Here is a 17,728-nt window from a genome sequence, read left to right as displayed (position 1 = left end):
GCTTGAAGGAGACCCCGCTGGCCAGACCAGGGCCACGAGACATCAAGGTCAATAAGGTAACGCACAGATGATCCAGGCCGAATACAGACACACACACCGCGCAGAGCCGCTGCGGAGGGCGGGGCACGACTCGGCTCAAGCTCAAGGCACATTCTCAAGAAATGCTTCTCAGCAGTGGCCCTCGCCTGTCCTCCCAGCAGCTCTGGAGGCTGAGGCAGGAGGATGATGAGTTCAAAGGCAGCCTCAGCAACAGCGAGGCCTAAGCAACTCAGTGAGGCCCTGACTCTATTTAAAGTACAAAATAGGGCTGGGGAGGGGCTCAGTGGCCGAGTGCCCCTGGGTTCAATCCTTGGTAACCCCCCCCCAAAAAAAATCTTCTTAAAGAGTAACTACCCAGTGGAGCAGCACCCAAAGCCCTGCCGCGGTCTGGACAGGACAGCTCCCCCACCTGCTCTCCGGCCAGAGACCACCCCCCGAGTCTCCGTAGGAGGAGCCTCAGACACTCCTCAGGCGCCCACGACTAACCAGGGTCTTGGGCCCGAGGGCCGGGGGTCAGAGACAGCTGCGGGCCTCCCGACTGCAGCCCTGGGACAGCACAGCAGAGCGCACCCAGCCACCCCGAGCTGCGTCCCTTCACTACCAAAGGAGGTCGGAGCAACTTTTCTGCGAGTTTGAAATGATTTCAAGTTTTAGAATGTGATTTTTAAAAATCTAACTTAATGGGACTTTGGTAAACCACCACAAGTGTCATTTTTCTATGTTGGTAGGTCACTGCCCCCTCCCCCCAGTGCTGGGGATGGGACACACCAGGCCAGCGCCCTAACCTGTGCCCCACTGCCCATCTGTCACTGGCACAGCTCCTGGCCCCGCCTCCTCCCTGACCCTCACCAGCCAGCGCCCTGCCTGCGCCCCCTGCCTGCGCCCCCTGCCCTCTGCTGGGCAGTGGCCTTGCTTTGTGCACAGAGCAGTGGGCAGCTGGGCTCTGCTGGCTCCTCGTAGTCTCCCTGTCCAGGGGTTGAGGGCCTCCCACGTGCGGTCTCTTCCTGCTTGGAGACCACAAGGTGGGAGCAGTGGGCCTCCCATTGTAGAGGCACATGGAGCCGGGAGGCTGCGGTCCGGCAGGACGTGACTCAGCATCCTGCTCACAAGTTCAGGCGGCCAGCAGCCTTGGCACCGAGCGCTGCTGCTGACCTCACCTCTCAAGACCACAAATCACCAGGTTAACTGGTGGCATGGGCATGCAGCCTCGGCTCTCCTGTGGGCCTCAGGCCACACTGATGACAACCTGCCTTGCTCAGCCTCCGCTCGGGGGCTCCTATGAGCATCACAGCATCAACCAGAAAGAGCTCTACAGAGGAACTGGCCTGCTGGGGTCCTATTGTTGTTTGTTTCTTGTGGTTTTTATAGCAACTGATCTTGTTTCTCTCTTTGCTCTGCCTACTAGGAAGCTCAAAGTAAGGCTTGTAGCCAAACTGTAATAACTACAAACATTAAACCACACATTCCACATGTGACCCTTCTCCTGACTTTACCTTATCTCCTTACTCTCTCCATGTCCCAGTTAAATTCCACTGTTCTCTCTACTGTTTCAACTCTCTTTGGAAAGGCTACAGTAGGCACAGCCCGCAAGTGACCCTGGGGGTGGGGTTCAACAGAGAATCCCCAGCACTCAGCAGGAATGCAGGGCAGGCACTAAGCCCACGCTGGCTGTGATGAATACAGCAAATAACTAAACAAACCCTCCCCCTCACCAGGCTGCTTCACCGGAGACCCCTCAGCACCCTGGGCTGCCTGTTAGTCCCTACGGAGTCCCTATGGAGTCCCACTGCGGCACAGGCAGCCGAGAACCCAGTGGCTGAGACCCAGACGTGAAAGTCGCCCCCAGACTTTCCCCTGCAACAGGCAGCACAGCCCAGCTTGGGTGGGCCTGAGGGGCCTGGGATGTGCCAAGTGACTTCTGGGGCTCTGCAGACCACACCCCCAGGCCCTCCCCCGGCCCCCAGGCCCCCAGGGCCAGGTCTGGTAAATACCCAGAACTCCTGGCCCGCCCAGCCCTGCCCGGAGCAGGAGCAGGGGAGCACTGGCCAGCAGCGCCACCTAACTGCCTTCTCAGAACAGAGTCTGCTTAAAAAGAGCCTGCGCCCAAGCCTGGCCAGTGATCTCAGCTACTTGGGAAGTGGAGGCGGGGGCCCACAAGTTCAAGCCAGCCTCAGCGACTTAGCCAGACCCTGTCTCAAAATAAAATTTAAAAAGGGCTGGTGAGCTAGGCATAGTGGTTCACGCCTGTGACCCCAGAGACCTGGGGAGGATCACAGTTGGAGGTCAGCTTCAGCAACTTGGTGAGACTCTGTCAAAAAATTAAAAGGACTAGGGATGTAGTTCAGTGGTGAAGTGACCGTGAGTTCAAAGTCACAAATAAATAAAGTGATGACTTTGTTTGACTTTGTTTTCATATTGGGAATATAATTCTTGACAATCTGCCACATACCTACAGGCATGATTTGAAGTCTAATATAAACACAAAACTAGATTGGTGATTGGTGGGTGTGAGGACTCTCACTTCTGGATTTGGAAACCATAATCTAATCTGTCTTTCTACTTCACACAAGAAACAGGGACCCAGAGAGGTGAAGTGACCTGCCTGAAGATGCACAGCAGACAACATGTCTCAACACAGGACCTGAGTTTGGTGACTCCCTCTCAGATTTGCCCCATTGCCAGAAGGATGATTAGTGGGACCACTGTCACCTGTGAAAGGGATGCTAAGAGTTCAGAAAGTGTGAGACCAGGGCCCAGTGGTATTCCTTAGCAGTCTAGGTACTGGGATTTAAAAAGTTCAATAAAATCTACTAGATGTGAGCAAAATACAGTGTAAGTCAACTTGAACAAGTTTGATGAAGCTCTGACAGAATCAGATCAAGTCTTCACATCTCTGTCCTCATTTGTCCCCACTCCGAGTTCTCCAATTTAGAAAAATATTAATACTAAAGGCAAATTCTGATTTAAAAACCAAGTGATCCAACAGGCTGCTGGGAATCCCACCTGCAAGAACAGCCCCGTGGTGTGGCGGCCGGGGCTTCACGAGTCTGTGCTCCCCAAGACTCCCCGAAGTTCACCAGTGGAGCCAAGCCAGGCCTATGGCTCACGCCTGTGAGCTCAGCGGCTCAGGAGGCTGAGGCAGGAGGATGGCGAGTTCAAAGCAGCCTTAGCAACAGCGAGGAGGGGTCAGCAACTCAGCCAGACCCTGTCTTTAAAAAAATACTAAATAGGGCAGGGACGTGGCTCAGTGGTCCAGTGCCCCTAAGTTCAATCCCTGGTACCAAAAAAAAAAGAAAAAAGGTGGGGCCAAGGGGGACCCAGAGGTGACCCATAGGGACCCCGGGGTGACCTATGAGGACCCAGGGGTGGGGCCAGCAAGGCACACACAGCCCACAGCCCTGCAGGTCTTCTGCAGAGAGTGCAGCAGAGGACGCAGGTCCTGGGCAGAGGCCTATCCGGCAGCAGCTCCGGGTTCTCTGGTCTCTCTGTTCTCTGAGCAGCAGCTGCCTAAGCTGGGGAACGTCCCCACGTCACCTGCTCGTCAGGTATGAAGCAGGAGTCAGTGCACAAGGTCCCAACCCAGAGCCTGCACCAAGAGGCACCTGTGAACACCTTTTCACACCCAGTGTCTGCCAGTCCCTCAGGAGCTTCAGGTGGACGAGGGGGTGGGGGGGCAGGACCTGCTGAGAGCACCCCGCTCTGACTGGTCCTGAGCGCCTGGCGGGAGCAGGGGAGAGCCCTGCGGAGCCCCGTCCTGCCGCCTGGTGAGGGATGAGTGAGAACAGCCAGAGACCCCGCAGAGATCTCGGGCAGAGTCTGGTTTTAGAGTCGCGGCTGCACCACTTACTGCTCTGTGAAAGCAGGCTGTGCCTTGGGGGGCTTGGTCATCATGTCCTGAGACTGGGAAGGACTGTTTATAATCCCCCATTATGGGACTTGTGCACAGATGGGGTGCAGAACTCCACGGGGGAACGGGGAGGAGCAGGCGACGCTCTTCCTCACCCCACTGACAGCCGGGTTCCGGCAGAAAGCCAGCCGTGGGAAGGAGTCGTGTCCTACCCACTGTGGTGTCCCCGGCTGCTCCAACACTGCGTGGCTTGGTACACAGTAGGAGCTCAATAACCATGTGGTGACAGTGGCCCCAGAGCAGGCAGATTAGGTCAGAGGCGATGGACGCTGATCTCTGAGCGCTTCCGTCACCAAAGCACAGAGGGAGATGGCAGGAAGCCTCTGTCCCCCAACTCCTGGACACGGTCCAGGACCCTGATCAGCTGCACAGTGCAAAATCGAACACAGACGAGTCCACTCGGGCAGCCACGGCTGGTCCAGGGCCAGGGCCGTGGCTGGAGGCGAGGAAGGTGCTGCCCTCAGGCTGGCTCTGGCCGCCCCGCCTGGTCTAAGACCAAGTTCCTCCCTTCACCTCCGCTCGGCTGCCAAGGACGAGGGACACACCTCAGAGAAGTCCCAGAACCTGCCAAGGGAGGGAGGAGGGTCGGTTAGTCCCTTCTCCCAGAAGCTGCACCCCGAGGGGGACAGGAGAAAGCATATGCTGAATGTTTATGATGGGAAGAGGTTCGTGTCGCTGGAGCTTTGGATTCTGATGGCAGCCCTACAGGGGCGCACTATTCTGGCCATTATGGGGGGCGGGGCGCATGTGCGTGCATGTGTGTGTGTGTGGGGGGTGCTGGGGATGTGCATGTGTGTGTGTGAGTGTGTGGTGTTGGAGATGGAGCCAGAGGCCAGGCGGGGCCAGCGGTCTAACGCTGAGCTGCACCCTGAGCTCCTATTTGGCCTATTTGAAACAAAGCCCGCCCAAGGTCACAGAGTACCCCAGACAAGGTGTCAAAGGACAGGGCAGGGACAAACACAGGCCCATCATTTCCCAAAACCAAAGCTCTAGGAAAAGCCAGTTGGTGTAAAGGTCACTGAAGGTGACACCCCAGGGCACCACATTCAAGTGGGGCAAGCCCAGGAGATGCCCGGGCCCAGAGCAGGAGCAGTCTGTGGTGCGGGCCTCCTGGGCTCCCTCTCAGGACTGCTGGGCGTCGCGGCCCATCTCGGCACCCTCCCTACATGGGACACTGAAATCCACTTGCTTATGTGTTTTCTCTCTGTTTTCTGGGGGTGAGGGGGACCCAGGACGGACCCAGGGCACTCTGCCACTGAGCTGCACCCCGAGCCCTCTGTCGTTTTTCCTTTGAGCCAGGCTCTCGCACACGGGCTCGCATGCAGGCAAACTCTGCCTGGGGCACCTCTGGGTGAGCCCCTACCTGGGGTGTGGATGTGATCAGGGACGAGCAGGGCCTCTCCTGTTGGCCTTGACTACCCCGACCTCTATGGCTGCAAGAACATGGGTCTGACCCAGAACCGCAGGAGCCTGGAAGGAGAGCCCAAGCTGCAGATGGCACCCAGCCTGGCCAACACTTGACCGCAGCCTAGGAGAGCCCAGCAGAGGACCAGCTGAATGTGCCCAGGTCCTGACCCGTGGCGACTTCAAGATGACACCCGCGCACTGGCATTCTTGATTCTAGGGATGGAACCCAGGGCCTCCCCTGTGCAAGGCAGGTGCTCTGCCACTGAGCGCCACCCCCAGCCCAACAGACACGTGTTGTCTTAACTGTTAAGTTTGTGGTAACTTGTATGGTGGCATTAGGTGACAGACCTCCAGCACAGGATGCAGAACCCGGTGTCAGGGCTCCACAGGGCAGGACTTAACTGGACAGAAAACAACAGGGGTCATGACCCCACACAGAGCAGAGCAGAACCCGAGGGTGCAGAGGTGACCAGGTGACCAGGGGTGCTCAAGGAGAGGGAAGTGGGGTCTGCTGAGGACATCAACCCCACCGTGCCCTGACGACCACGCTCCCAGAAGCTGTGAGGAGAACGAGGTGGAGCTCCAGGTGGAGCTCTGGGTCGACACCCAAAGGGGAGAAGTGTAGGGGACAGAGCAGAGCGAGGTGCAGGAGGGATCGAAGTCCTCCATCGAAACCAAGCAAAACCGGACACCCCAGCTCACCACAGGGCCCACGTCTGCCAGGACAAGCCAAAAAGAGGACCACAGGACTCCACGACTCTCATGTGCGTGATTTGGAAACAACAGATTAAAGAAAAACACCCGTTCATGGGCTGCGCTGGTCTCATGGGCTGGGCTGGGCTTGGCGGGAGAGCGCTCACCTAGCACAGGGAGGCCCTGGGTCCATCCTCAGCACCACGTAAAGATAAATAAGTGAAATAAAGGTGTCGTGTCCAACTAAAAAATAAGTATTGGAAAAAAAAAAAAAGAAGAAGACAACCTTTCGCTGCAGCCCACACTCTGGGACAACACAGCCCATCACCTCCCAGTGCCCTGCCTGGCATACCACCACTTACGTCTCGTGCCAAGCAGAGCCGGCTCCTGGGGCGCCGAGGGAGCCAGGAGCCGCTGCCAGCAGGGCCATCTGCTCGCCCGCTCCCACAGCCGACCCCACAGTGAAGGAGCGCTGCGTCCAACAGGGTCCCGTGAGGGGCCGCAGCCATCTGCCCAGGCAGAAAGCAGGGCACGGAGGGGGCCCCGGGCTCTACTGCCACATCATCACCTTCCCGGCACGGGAGGGTCAGTTCCTGAGACACTTCCCAGAAGGCCTGCAGAGGAGCTGTCAGGTCCCGGCGCTGACTCCGTGCCGTGCGCATCCCTGACCACATCTCGTGAGGACGCGCCTGGCACGGAAGCAGCCGGAAGCAGCCGGCTCCCAGCCACAGCATGTGGAGGTGGCCCTCTCAGGACCCGATGCAGCCCCAGCAGGGAGGTGGCCCGCAGGGAGGTGGCCTGCTGATTCTTCCGCGCTGGGAACTAACACTAAGGAGACACAGGACCCAACCTAACAAATGAGCCCAGAGGCACCGGACTCTCTGGGGGAGATTCACAGAGGTGCCCGCACCCCGGAGCTGGAGCAGCGCTACCTCTGTTCCCAGACCAGAGCCGGGGCAGAGGGACTCCCCGGCTGGCACAGGGGCAGAGCCAGACACAGGCCTGGTGGCTGCGCCCACGCGCTCCCCTCTGCACCTGCTCTTCCTTGGCCTGTAGTAAACTGCAGGCTCCAAAGTCCATGGCTCCCAACCAGTAAATGCTGTGTGCAGGCAGAGCGCCCTCACCGCTGGGACGGGACACACACATGCCTGCACCAGGAGGCAGGATGGAAACGGTGCTGCCTGCTTCTGAGGGAAGCCGGACACACCCGAGAGCACCTCTGGCCGCCAGGAGGAAAAGAGGCGCTGGAAAAGGAGGCAGGTGGCCTGGGCAGAGCAGGGCAGCGAGCGCCAACAGCCCTGTCAGACCCCAAAGAGCAAGGTCAAGAGGATGGGGGGCACAGAGAGAAGTGGGACCCGAGGGTGAGGACACAGGCACACAGGGGTTCCACCAGGGCGGTGACAGGTGGCCCAGCGACACAACAGGGGAGATAAGGAGATCAAGAAGAGGAGGCAGGCGCGCCCAGAAGACCCAGTCCCCGGGATTCAGCAGCGGCCGCCCAGGGTCGAGCCAGTGACTCCTCAGAGGCATGGAGAGATGTGACCCCTACAGGTGTCCCTTGGTACCCACAGGGCACTGGTTCCAGGACACCCTGAGGACACCACAAACTGCAGACGCTCCATCCCAGATATAAAAGGCGTACCACCCCACACAGCCTGGGCACTCTGTGCGCTCTGAGTCTTCTCTCCTGATCACTTAGGGTCCCCAAGGCAACAGGGACGCAATGCAAAAGCTCTACCGCATTGTTCAGGGAACATGGCGAGAAAAATGTTAAAAAGGGAGTCCATCCAGGTTCAGTACAGCCCGCAGCAGCAGCAGCAGTGACAAACCTGGCACTTTATTTTTTCTTGAATATTATAGATACACAGTTGGTTACATCCCAGGATGGAGACCCAGGGACAGGGCACTGACTCTAGGACACACAGAGGGAAGGAAGGAGGAGAGAGGAACCCCGGTGCCCGTGGGTCTCTGGCCACACCCCAGAAGCAAAACAGCAGCCGAGTCCCTCCAGGATCAGATCAGGGACAGAGAATCTGCTGCCCTGACTCCCCTGGCCCCAGGCAAACAGAAACAGCTGGCCACCCTAGACCTCCCTCCCAGACAGGCTGAGAAGGCCTGAGAATGCAAATGAGGACCCCCTGAGTGAGTTTCAGTCAAAGGTTAAAGGGACAGAGGAGGGGCTGGGGGCTGGGAGGACCCACAGGCAGGAGGAGACCTTGGCCTGAAAGGTGGGGCTGGGGGTGAGCTGGCAAAACAGAGAGGAGGGGCCGCCCCATCCCGTGGTCATAATGGCACGCAGGACCTGCTCTGTGCAGGAAGGGGGCCTCAGGCTGGAGGGACTGGGCATCCTGGGAAGCTCCTGCCCTGAGGGTTAGCAGGAGTCCTCGGAGTGGAACCCCAGGGAGACCTGGGACCACCTGGGCGCTCTCAGCCACATTCCCTCAAGTGCAGGTCCAAGAGGGCCAAATGAACAGGACAACTGAACTGGTCTACAGAAAGGTGATGAGGGAAGGTACACGCAGGGCCAGAAGCAACAGAAGTGTCATGGTGACCTCCTCTGACCACACTGTCTCACCTCCCCCTGGGAGAAGCCCCTCCAGGGTGGTTTTGAGGATAACTCCCACACTTTCATAAGGCCCCGTCCAGCTCCCGACCAGGCAGAGGAAGGGGCTCCTTCCTACTGAGAAAGGGCCACATAGACCTCTCCATGTCACCCACCGCCACTTACAGTTCTTAACTCCAAATGCAAAACACTGCACAGGCAGCTAACATGACCCCCAGAGAGGTCTAGGTGACAGCTCAAGGTCATCTCCTGAACAAGAAGGGGAGAGGGGGCAGGGGAGGGGCCCAGGGGCAGTCGGAGACCCAGCCCTCGCCCTCGGTGGCAGCAGCCCCAGCAGCCCCTCTCTCCTCCTCCTCACCACCAGCCTTCGCTTCCTGTTTTCTCCCAGCACAGGGGCCGGTCTCCAGGCCCAGCCCCCACGGAATGCAGCTGTTTCCAGCCTGGGAACCCCCGACCCACCCAGATCCCCAGGGTTCAGAAGCCCATCTGCCCTGGGCTGAGCCTAACACGACAGTGAGCAAAGACCCAGCTCCTGGGTTCTGCAGGCCGCTGTTTCTACCCAGGAAATCTTGACAGAGTGAGCGTCCCCCTTCCTGGACTCAACCCCTGGACACCAGGTTCCTACCGCGTCCCCCTGGGCGGTTAACCAGGAGCATGCCCATTCTCAGGGATGAACTGTTGACTGTCATTTCTGTAGACCGATTTCCTTTTCCAAAGAATGAACCATATCCCTGACAGTGTGTTTACTTTCTTTTTCTTTGAACATTCCAAGGTCTAATTTCAAGATTGGCTCCTTGGTACAAAGAAATACATTATATAATAAAGTGCTGAATCCTCTGTGAACCAAAAAATTCCTAAAGAGAAGGGCTTGCTGGGCACAAAGGTACACTCCTGTTAATCCCACCTACTCTGGAGGCAGAGGCAGGAGGACTGCAAGTTTGAGGCCAGTCTAACAATTTAGCAAAACCCTGTCTCGAAATAAAAAATAAAAAGGAAGGGCTGGGGATGTAGCTCAGTGCCTCTGGGTTTGATCCTCGTATTGGAAAAACGAAAAAAAAAAAAAAAAAAGCAAAAACCACAACAGAGAGAAGACCTTAATTTTTGGCAAAAACAACAACAAAACAAACGGCTCAGGAGGCTGAGGCAGGAGAATCACAAGTTCAAAGCCAGCCTCAGCAACAACGAGGCCCTAAGCAACTAGGGAAACCCTGTCTCTAAATAAAATACAAAACAGGGCTGGGGATATAGCTCAGTGGCCGAGTGCCCCTGAGTTCTATCCCCAGTACCCCCCCCCCCAAAAAAAAACCTACAAAAAAAATATCATTGGTAAGTGAGGATGATATCTTAAGGAATTTTTTTTTTTTTTTTAATGAGCACAGATAGCGCGCACACACACACACACAAAAACCACCTCAAGTTAACTATTAACTTAGGGTCTAAATATCTGTTTCAAATGAGTGCTGTGCTTACCTCAAAAGGCTACCTTATCAAAAGTAGTATGAAAAAAATGAGGGCATATTAAAATAATTGTTTTCTTAAAAAAAAAAAAAAAAAAAAAAGAGGAAAAGCCAGATGTGGTGGTACACAGCTGGAGTCCCAGCAACTTGGGAGGCTGAGGCAGAAGGATCACAAGTGGGAGGCCAGCCTTAGCAACTTGATGAGACCCTGTCTCAAAATATAAAAAGGGCTGGGGTTGCAGCTCAGTGGTAAGAGCACTCCTGGATTCAATCCCCAGCACTGCAAAAACAAAACACAAAACAAAACGAAACATCAGAGGAAAAATCTGCAAGAAAGTACATAAAACAGTGCACAACGGTAATGCTAAGCTGATAGAATAATGGTGATTATTTTCCTTCTTTTTCCAAATGCTATTGCGTATTATCAAAGGTGTGTACAGGGCTGGGTACGGTCAGGGGAAGAGCATGGCTCAGAATGCTCAGGGGCCTGGGCTCCAGTTCCAACGATATCCCCTCCCCCACCAAAGCTGTTTACAGTTAAACATGTCTAATTTTTCTGTTTGGGGGTACTGGGAACTGCATTCAGGGGCACTCGGTCACTGAGCCACATGCCCAGCCCTATTTTGTATTTTATTTAGAGACAGGGTCTCACTAAGTTGCTAAGGGCCTCACTATTTTGCTGAGATTGGCTTTGAACTCTCGATCCTCTTGCCTCAGCCTCCTGAGCCACTGGGATTACAGGCATGTGCCACTACGCCCGGCTTTTTATTTTTTAAATATTTATTGTTTAGTTGTAGTTAGCCACAATACCTTTATTTTATTTATTTATTGTTTTATGTGGTGCTGAGGCTCGAACCCAGGGCTCGAACACGCTAGGCAAACGCTCTACCGCTGAGCCACTACCCAGGCCCCAGCTTTGTTTGTGTTTGTTTTCTGAAACAGGGTCTCACTATATTGCTCAAACTGGCCTCAAACTTGTGATCCTCCTGCCTCAGCCTCCACAACAGCTGGGATGGTCACAGGACCATATCTCCATGCCTGGAGATTTTAAAAGCAGTACTTTTATATTTATGTATGCTTTATGAATAATTGTAAAAGCACTAAAAAAATCCTTGGTGTATTCTTTCTGAGGTTTTCTCTTTAAGAAGGGAACAAAAGTATCCCAAACCTGTTTGGAAGAAAGACTGAACAACAAAAACGAAAGGCCTCCTTACCTGAGGTTTAACTTTCGGTCTTCATCGCTGCCAGCCTCCAACTAGGGAGAAAGAAAGAGAATGTCACAGCCAGACAGCACTGTCAACAAGCCTCAGACAGGAGGCTCCGGCCCTCTGCCCTGGTGTCGGGAGAGATAAAGATGTCCAGGAAACCTGGCCACTTGAAACAGCCCTGCCCTTTCCTGGCCAGCCTGGTCTGCTGTTCCCCTGGGGTGATTCCCAGGGAGGAATTTCCAGATTTCTAACTGTATGCCAACCCTCCTGCCACCCACGGCCTGGAGGGCTGAGCCCCGAGGGACCATTTCCCACCTGACAGTCCTTCAGCCCTTAGTGCTCTTCAGACTTGCTCTAGATCTCACCCTGGGTTATTTTATTTCATTTTTGTTTTTGCTGTTGTTTGTTTTTTCTCTTAAAGGGAAGGGGCCGTGTTTAATGGAATCCACTTCCTCTGCCAACCCGGCGACAGCCCTGAGAGGAAGACCATTTAAGAAATCCATTCCAGGCAAGTCTTGGACCGTGGAGGGCAGCCAAGCAGCTGGCCGTTCGTGGGCCTGAGACGATCTTGCTCGTTCTCAAAAAGACTTAAATGTTTAATATGGAAGGTTCCAGGCTGCTGGTTCATTCATATAAATGAAAGGAAGTAATACCCAATATTTTCTAAAAGCGAAAGGCCGAGAGGTGGAACTCCAAAAGTCACTCTGACTGAAGTCCCAATCACTTATTTTTATTTTACTGTTTTCCAGAAATGAGCAGAAATCACGCGTGCCCCCCAAACGCCTCCGCACCCCAGGGACGTACACAGAGGCGCCCAGTGAATGGAGAAGGAAGCCCTGGGGAGGCTGGGTGGCCAGGAGAGGCCCACTGAGGGCAGGACGAGGCAGAGGCCCAGGATGCCAGGAGAAGGCCCAGCGCAGCAGGGGACACACCCCCAACAGGGAGGTGGCAGTTCCAACAAGAATGAGTACACCAAGGATCCCGGAATCCCGAGTGGTGTGGAGATGACGCTCAGCACCATGCAGAGGCGTCCATGTGCTCAGGGTCCCTTCCCCACACTGGAGAAGTGAAACCCGACCATGGGGCTGGGTCCTGCAGAGAAGTACAACAACACTCTGACCCGGTGACTCTCCACGAGGGGACACTGGGCGGCGTCCAGAGGCGTTTGTTGTTGTTGGAGGGTGCTACTGGCATCTAGTGGGTGCAGGAGGGGAAGCTCTGAGCATGGCACAGCACGTGAAGAGCCCCCCGGAACAGAGAACCCCGGGATCCAGGGGTCAGCAGGGCCCAGGCAGAGAAACCCTGGCCGCCCCCCCACAAAACCACTTGGCAATTTGCTTATGAAAATCGGTCACCTTGAATCTTGGTCAAAAATAACAATGTTATGATCCACTCCTGAAAGCTATTGATTTATCTAGTCTCTGCTCCGCCTGTTCCCACAAAGGACCTGAGATAAGCTCATGCATGAGATAATTACAGATTGAAAAAGAAAAGGGAAAAAAAACTGAGGAGAGAGAGTTGCTCCAGGGCCCAGGGCTGTGATTTCCCTCAGAGTCCCACAGCTGTGTCAGGAAGCTGCTGAGGTGTCTGTGACTCACCCAAGGAGCTGCCCTTTGATGAGTGATAAAGGGACGTGGGGGTACAGACTTCACAGCCACTTGATTCTCAGCCAGCCTCTGAGGCTTTGATGCAAGGCAGGGTGAGGTCGGTTACCCCAGAGAAGCTACAGAGCCTCTTGAAGAGGTGACCCAGTCCTTTCAGAGGACCTGAGGCACAGAGAAGGGAAGTGACCTTAGAAAGGGTAGACCAGAGGCACAGCCAGTCTGGACCCGGGTCTGCTGACTCCACACACACCTGCCTTCCCTTCCAGCCAGCTTCTGGCCTCACATCTGGAAGACAGCCTCACCCTCCTGAAAACAGGCCAACCTCTGCTCCTCATTGAGCAAAAAAGGCTGCTGATATACTAAAGTCAAATAAAATCCAGCTGAGTTTTATTCTGCTCAACTAGGTCCTTGGTGCTTGGTTTAAAAAAAAAAAAAAAAGACACTTTATATAATAATTTAAAATGGGCCTAGTGGAAAGAAAACAAATGTGCAACCAAACGTGGTACATGTGTACGACAGTGTTATCAAACACAAAAAAGGAATGAAGTAACCGGGCGAGGTAGCACACACCTGTGATCCCTGCGACTCGGGGCAGGCTGAGGCAGGAGGATAGCAAGATCAAGGCCAGCCTCAGCAACTTAGTAAGGCCCTAACTAAGTCACTCAAGGAGATCCTGTTTCAAAATAAAAACTAAAAAGAGACAGGGATGGAGCTCAGAGGTTAAGCACCCCTGGGTTCAATGCTAGGTACCGAAAAGAAAAAAAGGTAATGAAACACCACACAACATGGAGGAACCCTGGCCAAGTGAACAAAGCCGGACACACAGGCCACAGGTCGGATGATTCTAGTTCCATGAAACGTGCAGAACAAACATGGAGAGAAAGCCAATGAGTGGAGACCCAGGGTTGGGCAGAATGGGAAGGGGAGGCCGCAGGTCGTGCCCACGGGTTTCTTCCTAGTGATGAAAACGTTTGGGAATTATAGTGGTGATGGTTGCACAATCTTGTGAATATATTAAGATCACTGAACTGTACATTTTAAAATGGTGAATTTGTTAGGTGAACATATCTCAACTAAGAATTAAATTCTAGAAGTGTGTCTAAGAGGAATAGATTGAGTAGGGTTCAGGAATCAGAAAACGCAGGCTGAGAGGCCCTGTGCAACCCCTTCCTGAAGCCAAGCTCTCCCCTCAGCTCACATATGCGAAAAGAACAGGAGATGAAGTGCACTGTAAAGTACTTTGTAAACTGCCAGACAGAAGTAACAGGAATGATGGACGAGAACAGATCTCTGTGGGGAGCAGCTGCCATAGGCAGCCAAACTTCTCAGTAACAGTAAGCAGCAACCAATGTCCGTTTGCTTCTAATCAGCTCACAGAGGGGGAGTGCTAGAACCTTCTGTCTATACAAGAGATAACTCACTGGCGGCCCTTGGAGAGGAGTGGGCTGTGGAGGCTCAACCTCGCAGCCTCGCTGCACACGTTCCTGCCAATCTCAGCAAAACCATGCTGAAAAGCTACATCGCAGGAGACAAGGCTGCGAGACCCAGCCCGAGTCCCCTCCCTTCCGTCTCACAGAGACTCACACAGCCAGTCAACTTCCCCCACCGAGAGCCGGCCTGACAACTTCCTGGGCCTTCCCTAAAGAGAGTAAGGGGCTCCTCCTCCAGCTGCTCTGTCTGCAGGCCAACGCTCAGCCCGGCCATGGAGAGGAATTTGGATGAGAGGCCTTTAAAGGGTTCTCTAAGGGAGGGTGGTGGAGACTGGACCCAGAGGGTCAGCCTATTGAAGCTGAAGAGGAGTGACCTGCTCAGAGGCTGGGGCTCCCATCCTGCAGACTCAGGGTGCCAGTTCCCCCATTTGCCCTAGAGCAAGGAGTCAGCAAAACAGGAGCTCGGGTCACACAAATACCCTCAAAAACCCTCCCAGTGCAGCCATCTACCCTCAGCTCGGGGAATGCAGCCACCAAATCCCAGGAGGGGCCGAGGCAGGGGGACACAGGCACATGAACACCCAGCCCTAAATGGCGTGATGAAAGGTGAAAATCCAGTCTCAGCTGCACAGCGCCCAGAGCACTCAGTCACTGTCCCACAGACAGCCAGACCTTAGAGGTGTGCAGTCAGGTTCAAGATCTCACACCTTTGCTCGATCAGGACTGGTGGCCTCGCTCCCACAGCATCACCCCTGCACAGTCCCCAGCCCAGGACCGGGCAGAACGTCACCCACGGACCAAAGTCACCCACAGTCTCACACACACAGAGCCAGGCACACGGGAAAAGGGCCTAGAGCTGCCACGGGTCACAGATCTCAGGACGGGCGACTCGCGCACACCGGGTCCCCGCACAGCTGCCCCCAGGCGGGGGATCACCACACTGGCTCTCCAGGCCAGCTGCTCATGACGGCTGGTCCCGCGGGGACCCCGCGCCGTCGCCCCCCGCCCCGCACGCGCGGCCCAGGCCCGGGACGACGCTGCCCCCTAGCCGGCCGGGGCGGCGGACCCGGGGCTCACCTCGCTGTTGCTGGCCGAGGAGGAGGCGGCGCTGGGCGTGGGCGAGCGCTGCAGGGTCACCAGGGCCATGGCTGCGGCGCGCGAGGCCTGGAGCTGGAGCTGCCGCCGCCGCCGCCGGGCCGGGCCCGGGGCCTGCAGGAGCCGCGCGCGGGCGGCCGGGCCGAGCCGGGCCGGGCCCGCCCCTCGCCCTCGGCGTCCGCCGCCCCCGCCCCCCGCGCCGGCGCGCGCCGGGCCTCGTGCGCGGGCTGGGGAGCGGGCGGGGCGGGAGGGGCGGCGGTGCGCGTGCGCGGCCGGAGGCCCAGGCTGGCCAGTCACGTCCCCCAGACACGCAAGTCCCCAGCGGCCGCGCGGCTCCCTTGCGCCCGCCGCTCTGGCCTGAGGACCTGGTCGCACAGTCCCGGGTGGGGAAACTGAGGCCTGGGGACCGCTCAGCCAGGATGCATGGGGGAGAGGCGCTGCAGGAACCAGGAAAGGGACCCCGGGACCCTGCGCCCTGCGCTCCTCCAGCCAGTCTCTGCAGCAATTCGTTGGTTCCTTCATTCATTTGTGAACTATTTCTTGAACCCACTGGGGAGGGTGCCACAGAAAGTGCAGTGGAGTAGGCTGCGCGCCGTCGGAGATCTGACGGGTTCATCGGGTTATTAAGTGCATTTTCAAGATGAGTTTGCTTGGGGTTGACTGTGTAGATCCGAGGTAGCCTGCTTCCCCAGCAAGCCGAAGCCCCTGGGTGGGAGCCTCAGCGGCGTTTTTTAAAAAAGTTGTTCGCTAATCTTGTTCTATGGATTCCTTTTATGTGTCCAGAAACCCAGCTAGATCCTTGGAGAGCAAGCGGGTGGGGTGGGAGAAAGCTTCCCCGAGGAAGAGATGTGTCCAAGGCCTGACTGTGCGCGGGCTTAACACGTGGAGGGAGAGGAGACAGCCCGCTGGCAAGGGACCCTGCGGAGCCCCTTCACAAAGACTGGAAACAGGAAGGGGGTTGTCAACCAGAGGCTCAGGCTCCGCTGGGGGAAGAGGAAGGAGTGGTGAGAGTCAAGTCCACTCTTGAAAGATGGACCGTTGGGCAGTGGGCTTCTGTGGTCCTGGGGAGAGCAGTGTGGGGGTGGAGAGAGGGAAAGGAATATGAGGCAGACACCAAGGAAATTGTACTGGTGGACATAATAATGGGAAGCTTCTCTTTCACCCAGAACCCCCCTCCCAACACCACTATGTGTAGTAGGCACACTCCTAAGGCAGGCCTCCAGTTCTGCTCCCCATTGTAGCAAATGGCTCCACCTTGCCCAAACAGAAACCCACTGGGTGTTCCTGATCCATCAAGTCCTCCATAATCCCTGGGCCAAGGCCTCAGCACTGTCCATCTCAGGGGGCTTGTCAATCAGGAATAAAGAGCTGGAGATGTAGCTCAGTGGTCGACTGGCCCTGATTAAATCCCCAGTAGCAGGAAACAAATGAAATAATTTTCATTCGGAAGCTTTGTTGAGAGTGGGCCACCTTTAGGGAAAAGGGAGTGTTTTGTTGTTTGTGTTACTGGACATGGAACCCAAGGCCTTGTGCAAGCCAGGCCAGCACTCTACCACTGGGCTACACCCCAGCCCAAAGTGCCCCTCACATTAGAGCAGCCAGCACTACACACCTGTCCAGGCTCTTAGTGGACAGATGGCCACATGGATTTAATACTTATTTTAAAAGGTCAAATATAAAGCTTCGTTGTGGACACAGTTCCATAGAAAAGGGACTGTCTTCTCAAATCCAAGCACATTATCAGAAATAGGCATAAGCTTCTGAAACCTCCCCACATCCTCTCCCCGGGGAGCTCTGTCCAAGTATTTGCATGTGACAATGCATGTGGGTTCATTCATGCTTTATTTATTTCTTCTGTGTCTTCTTTTTTTTTTTTTTTTTTTTTTTTTAAAGAAAGAGTGGGAGAGAGAGAGAGAGAGAATTTTTTTTTTTTAATATTTATTTTTTAGTTCTCGGCGGACACAACATCTTTGTATGTGGTGCTGAGGATCGAACCTGGGCCGCACGCATGCCAGGCGAGCGCGCTACCGCTTGAGCCACATCCCCAGCCCCTCTTCTGTGTCTTCTTTATGTTAGTTTTCAAGTTTGAGGGTTAGAGAATCCCCTGGAGAAAACACACCTTAGGCCCCACCCTCCAGGGTTTCTGATTCACTAGGTTGTGGGTAGGACTGGAAAATTTGCAAGTCCAATGATGCTTCTGGTTTGGGGACTACCATTTAAGACCCCTTGCCATGGCCTCCTTACCAAGAAACTCTCGCCTAGATCTGATCCTGCTATTTGTCCTTGGCCCTAGGTCCTAATGCCCCTGCCCTGGCCCTGCCTGCC

At 55.3% G+C, this 17,728-nt stretch overlaps 1 protein-coding gene across 7 annotated transcripts in view; it reads right to left on the bottom strand.

Moving 5' to 3' along the window:
• Ssh1 (slingshot protein phosphatase 1) overlaps nt 1-15,521 on the bottom strand; it is a 60,096-nt gene extending 44,575 nt beyond the window's left edge. For 5 of the 7 annotated variants that reach the window (XM_058585549.1, XM_058585550.1, XM_058585547.1 and 2 more), the window contains exons 1-2: nt 15,386-15,521; nt 11,281-11,321 (exon numbers count right to left, since the gene is read on the bottom strand). In XM_058585549.1, the coding sequence (XP_058441532.1) occupies nt 11,281-11,321; nt 15,386-15,454 (110 nt within the window). In that variant the 5' untranslated portion in view covers nt 15,455-15,521. Of the gene's footprint in view, nt 1-10,079; nt 10,347-11,280; nt 11,322-15,385 lie in introns of those variants that run through there. The other 2 variants (XM_058585553.1, XM_058585554.1) reach the window with 2 other exon arrangements.
• Between the last annotated feature and the right edge of the window lie 2,207 nt (nt 15,522-17,728).

Source organism: Marmota monax, unplaced genomic scaffold (assembly GCF_021218885.2).
Source record: "Marmota monax isolate L192 unplaced genomic scaffold, Marmota_monax_Labrador192_F-V1.1 WCK01_AAM20220418_F8-fsc00269, whole genome shotgun sequence".
In the NCBI taxonomy this organism is placed as follows: Eukaryota; Metazoa; Chordata; class Mammalia; order Rodentia; family Sciuridae; genus Marmota; species Marmota monax.
Note: the sequence above shows the minus strand (reverse complement) of the source record. Positions and strands in the feature narration are given on the sequence as shown.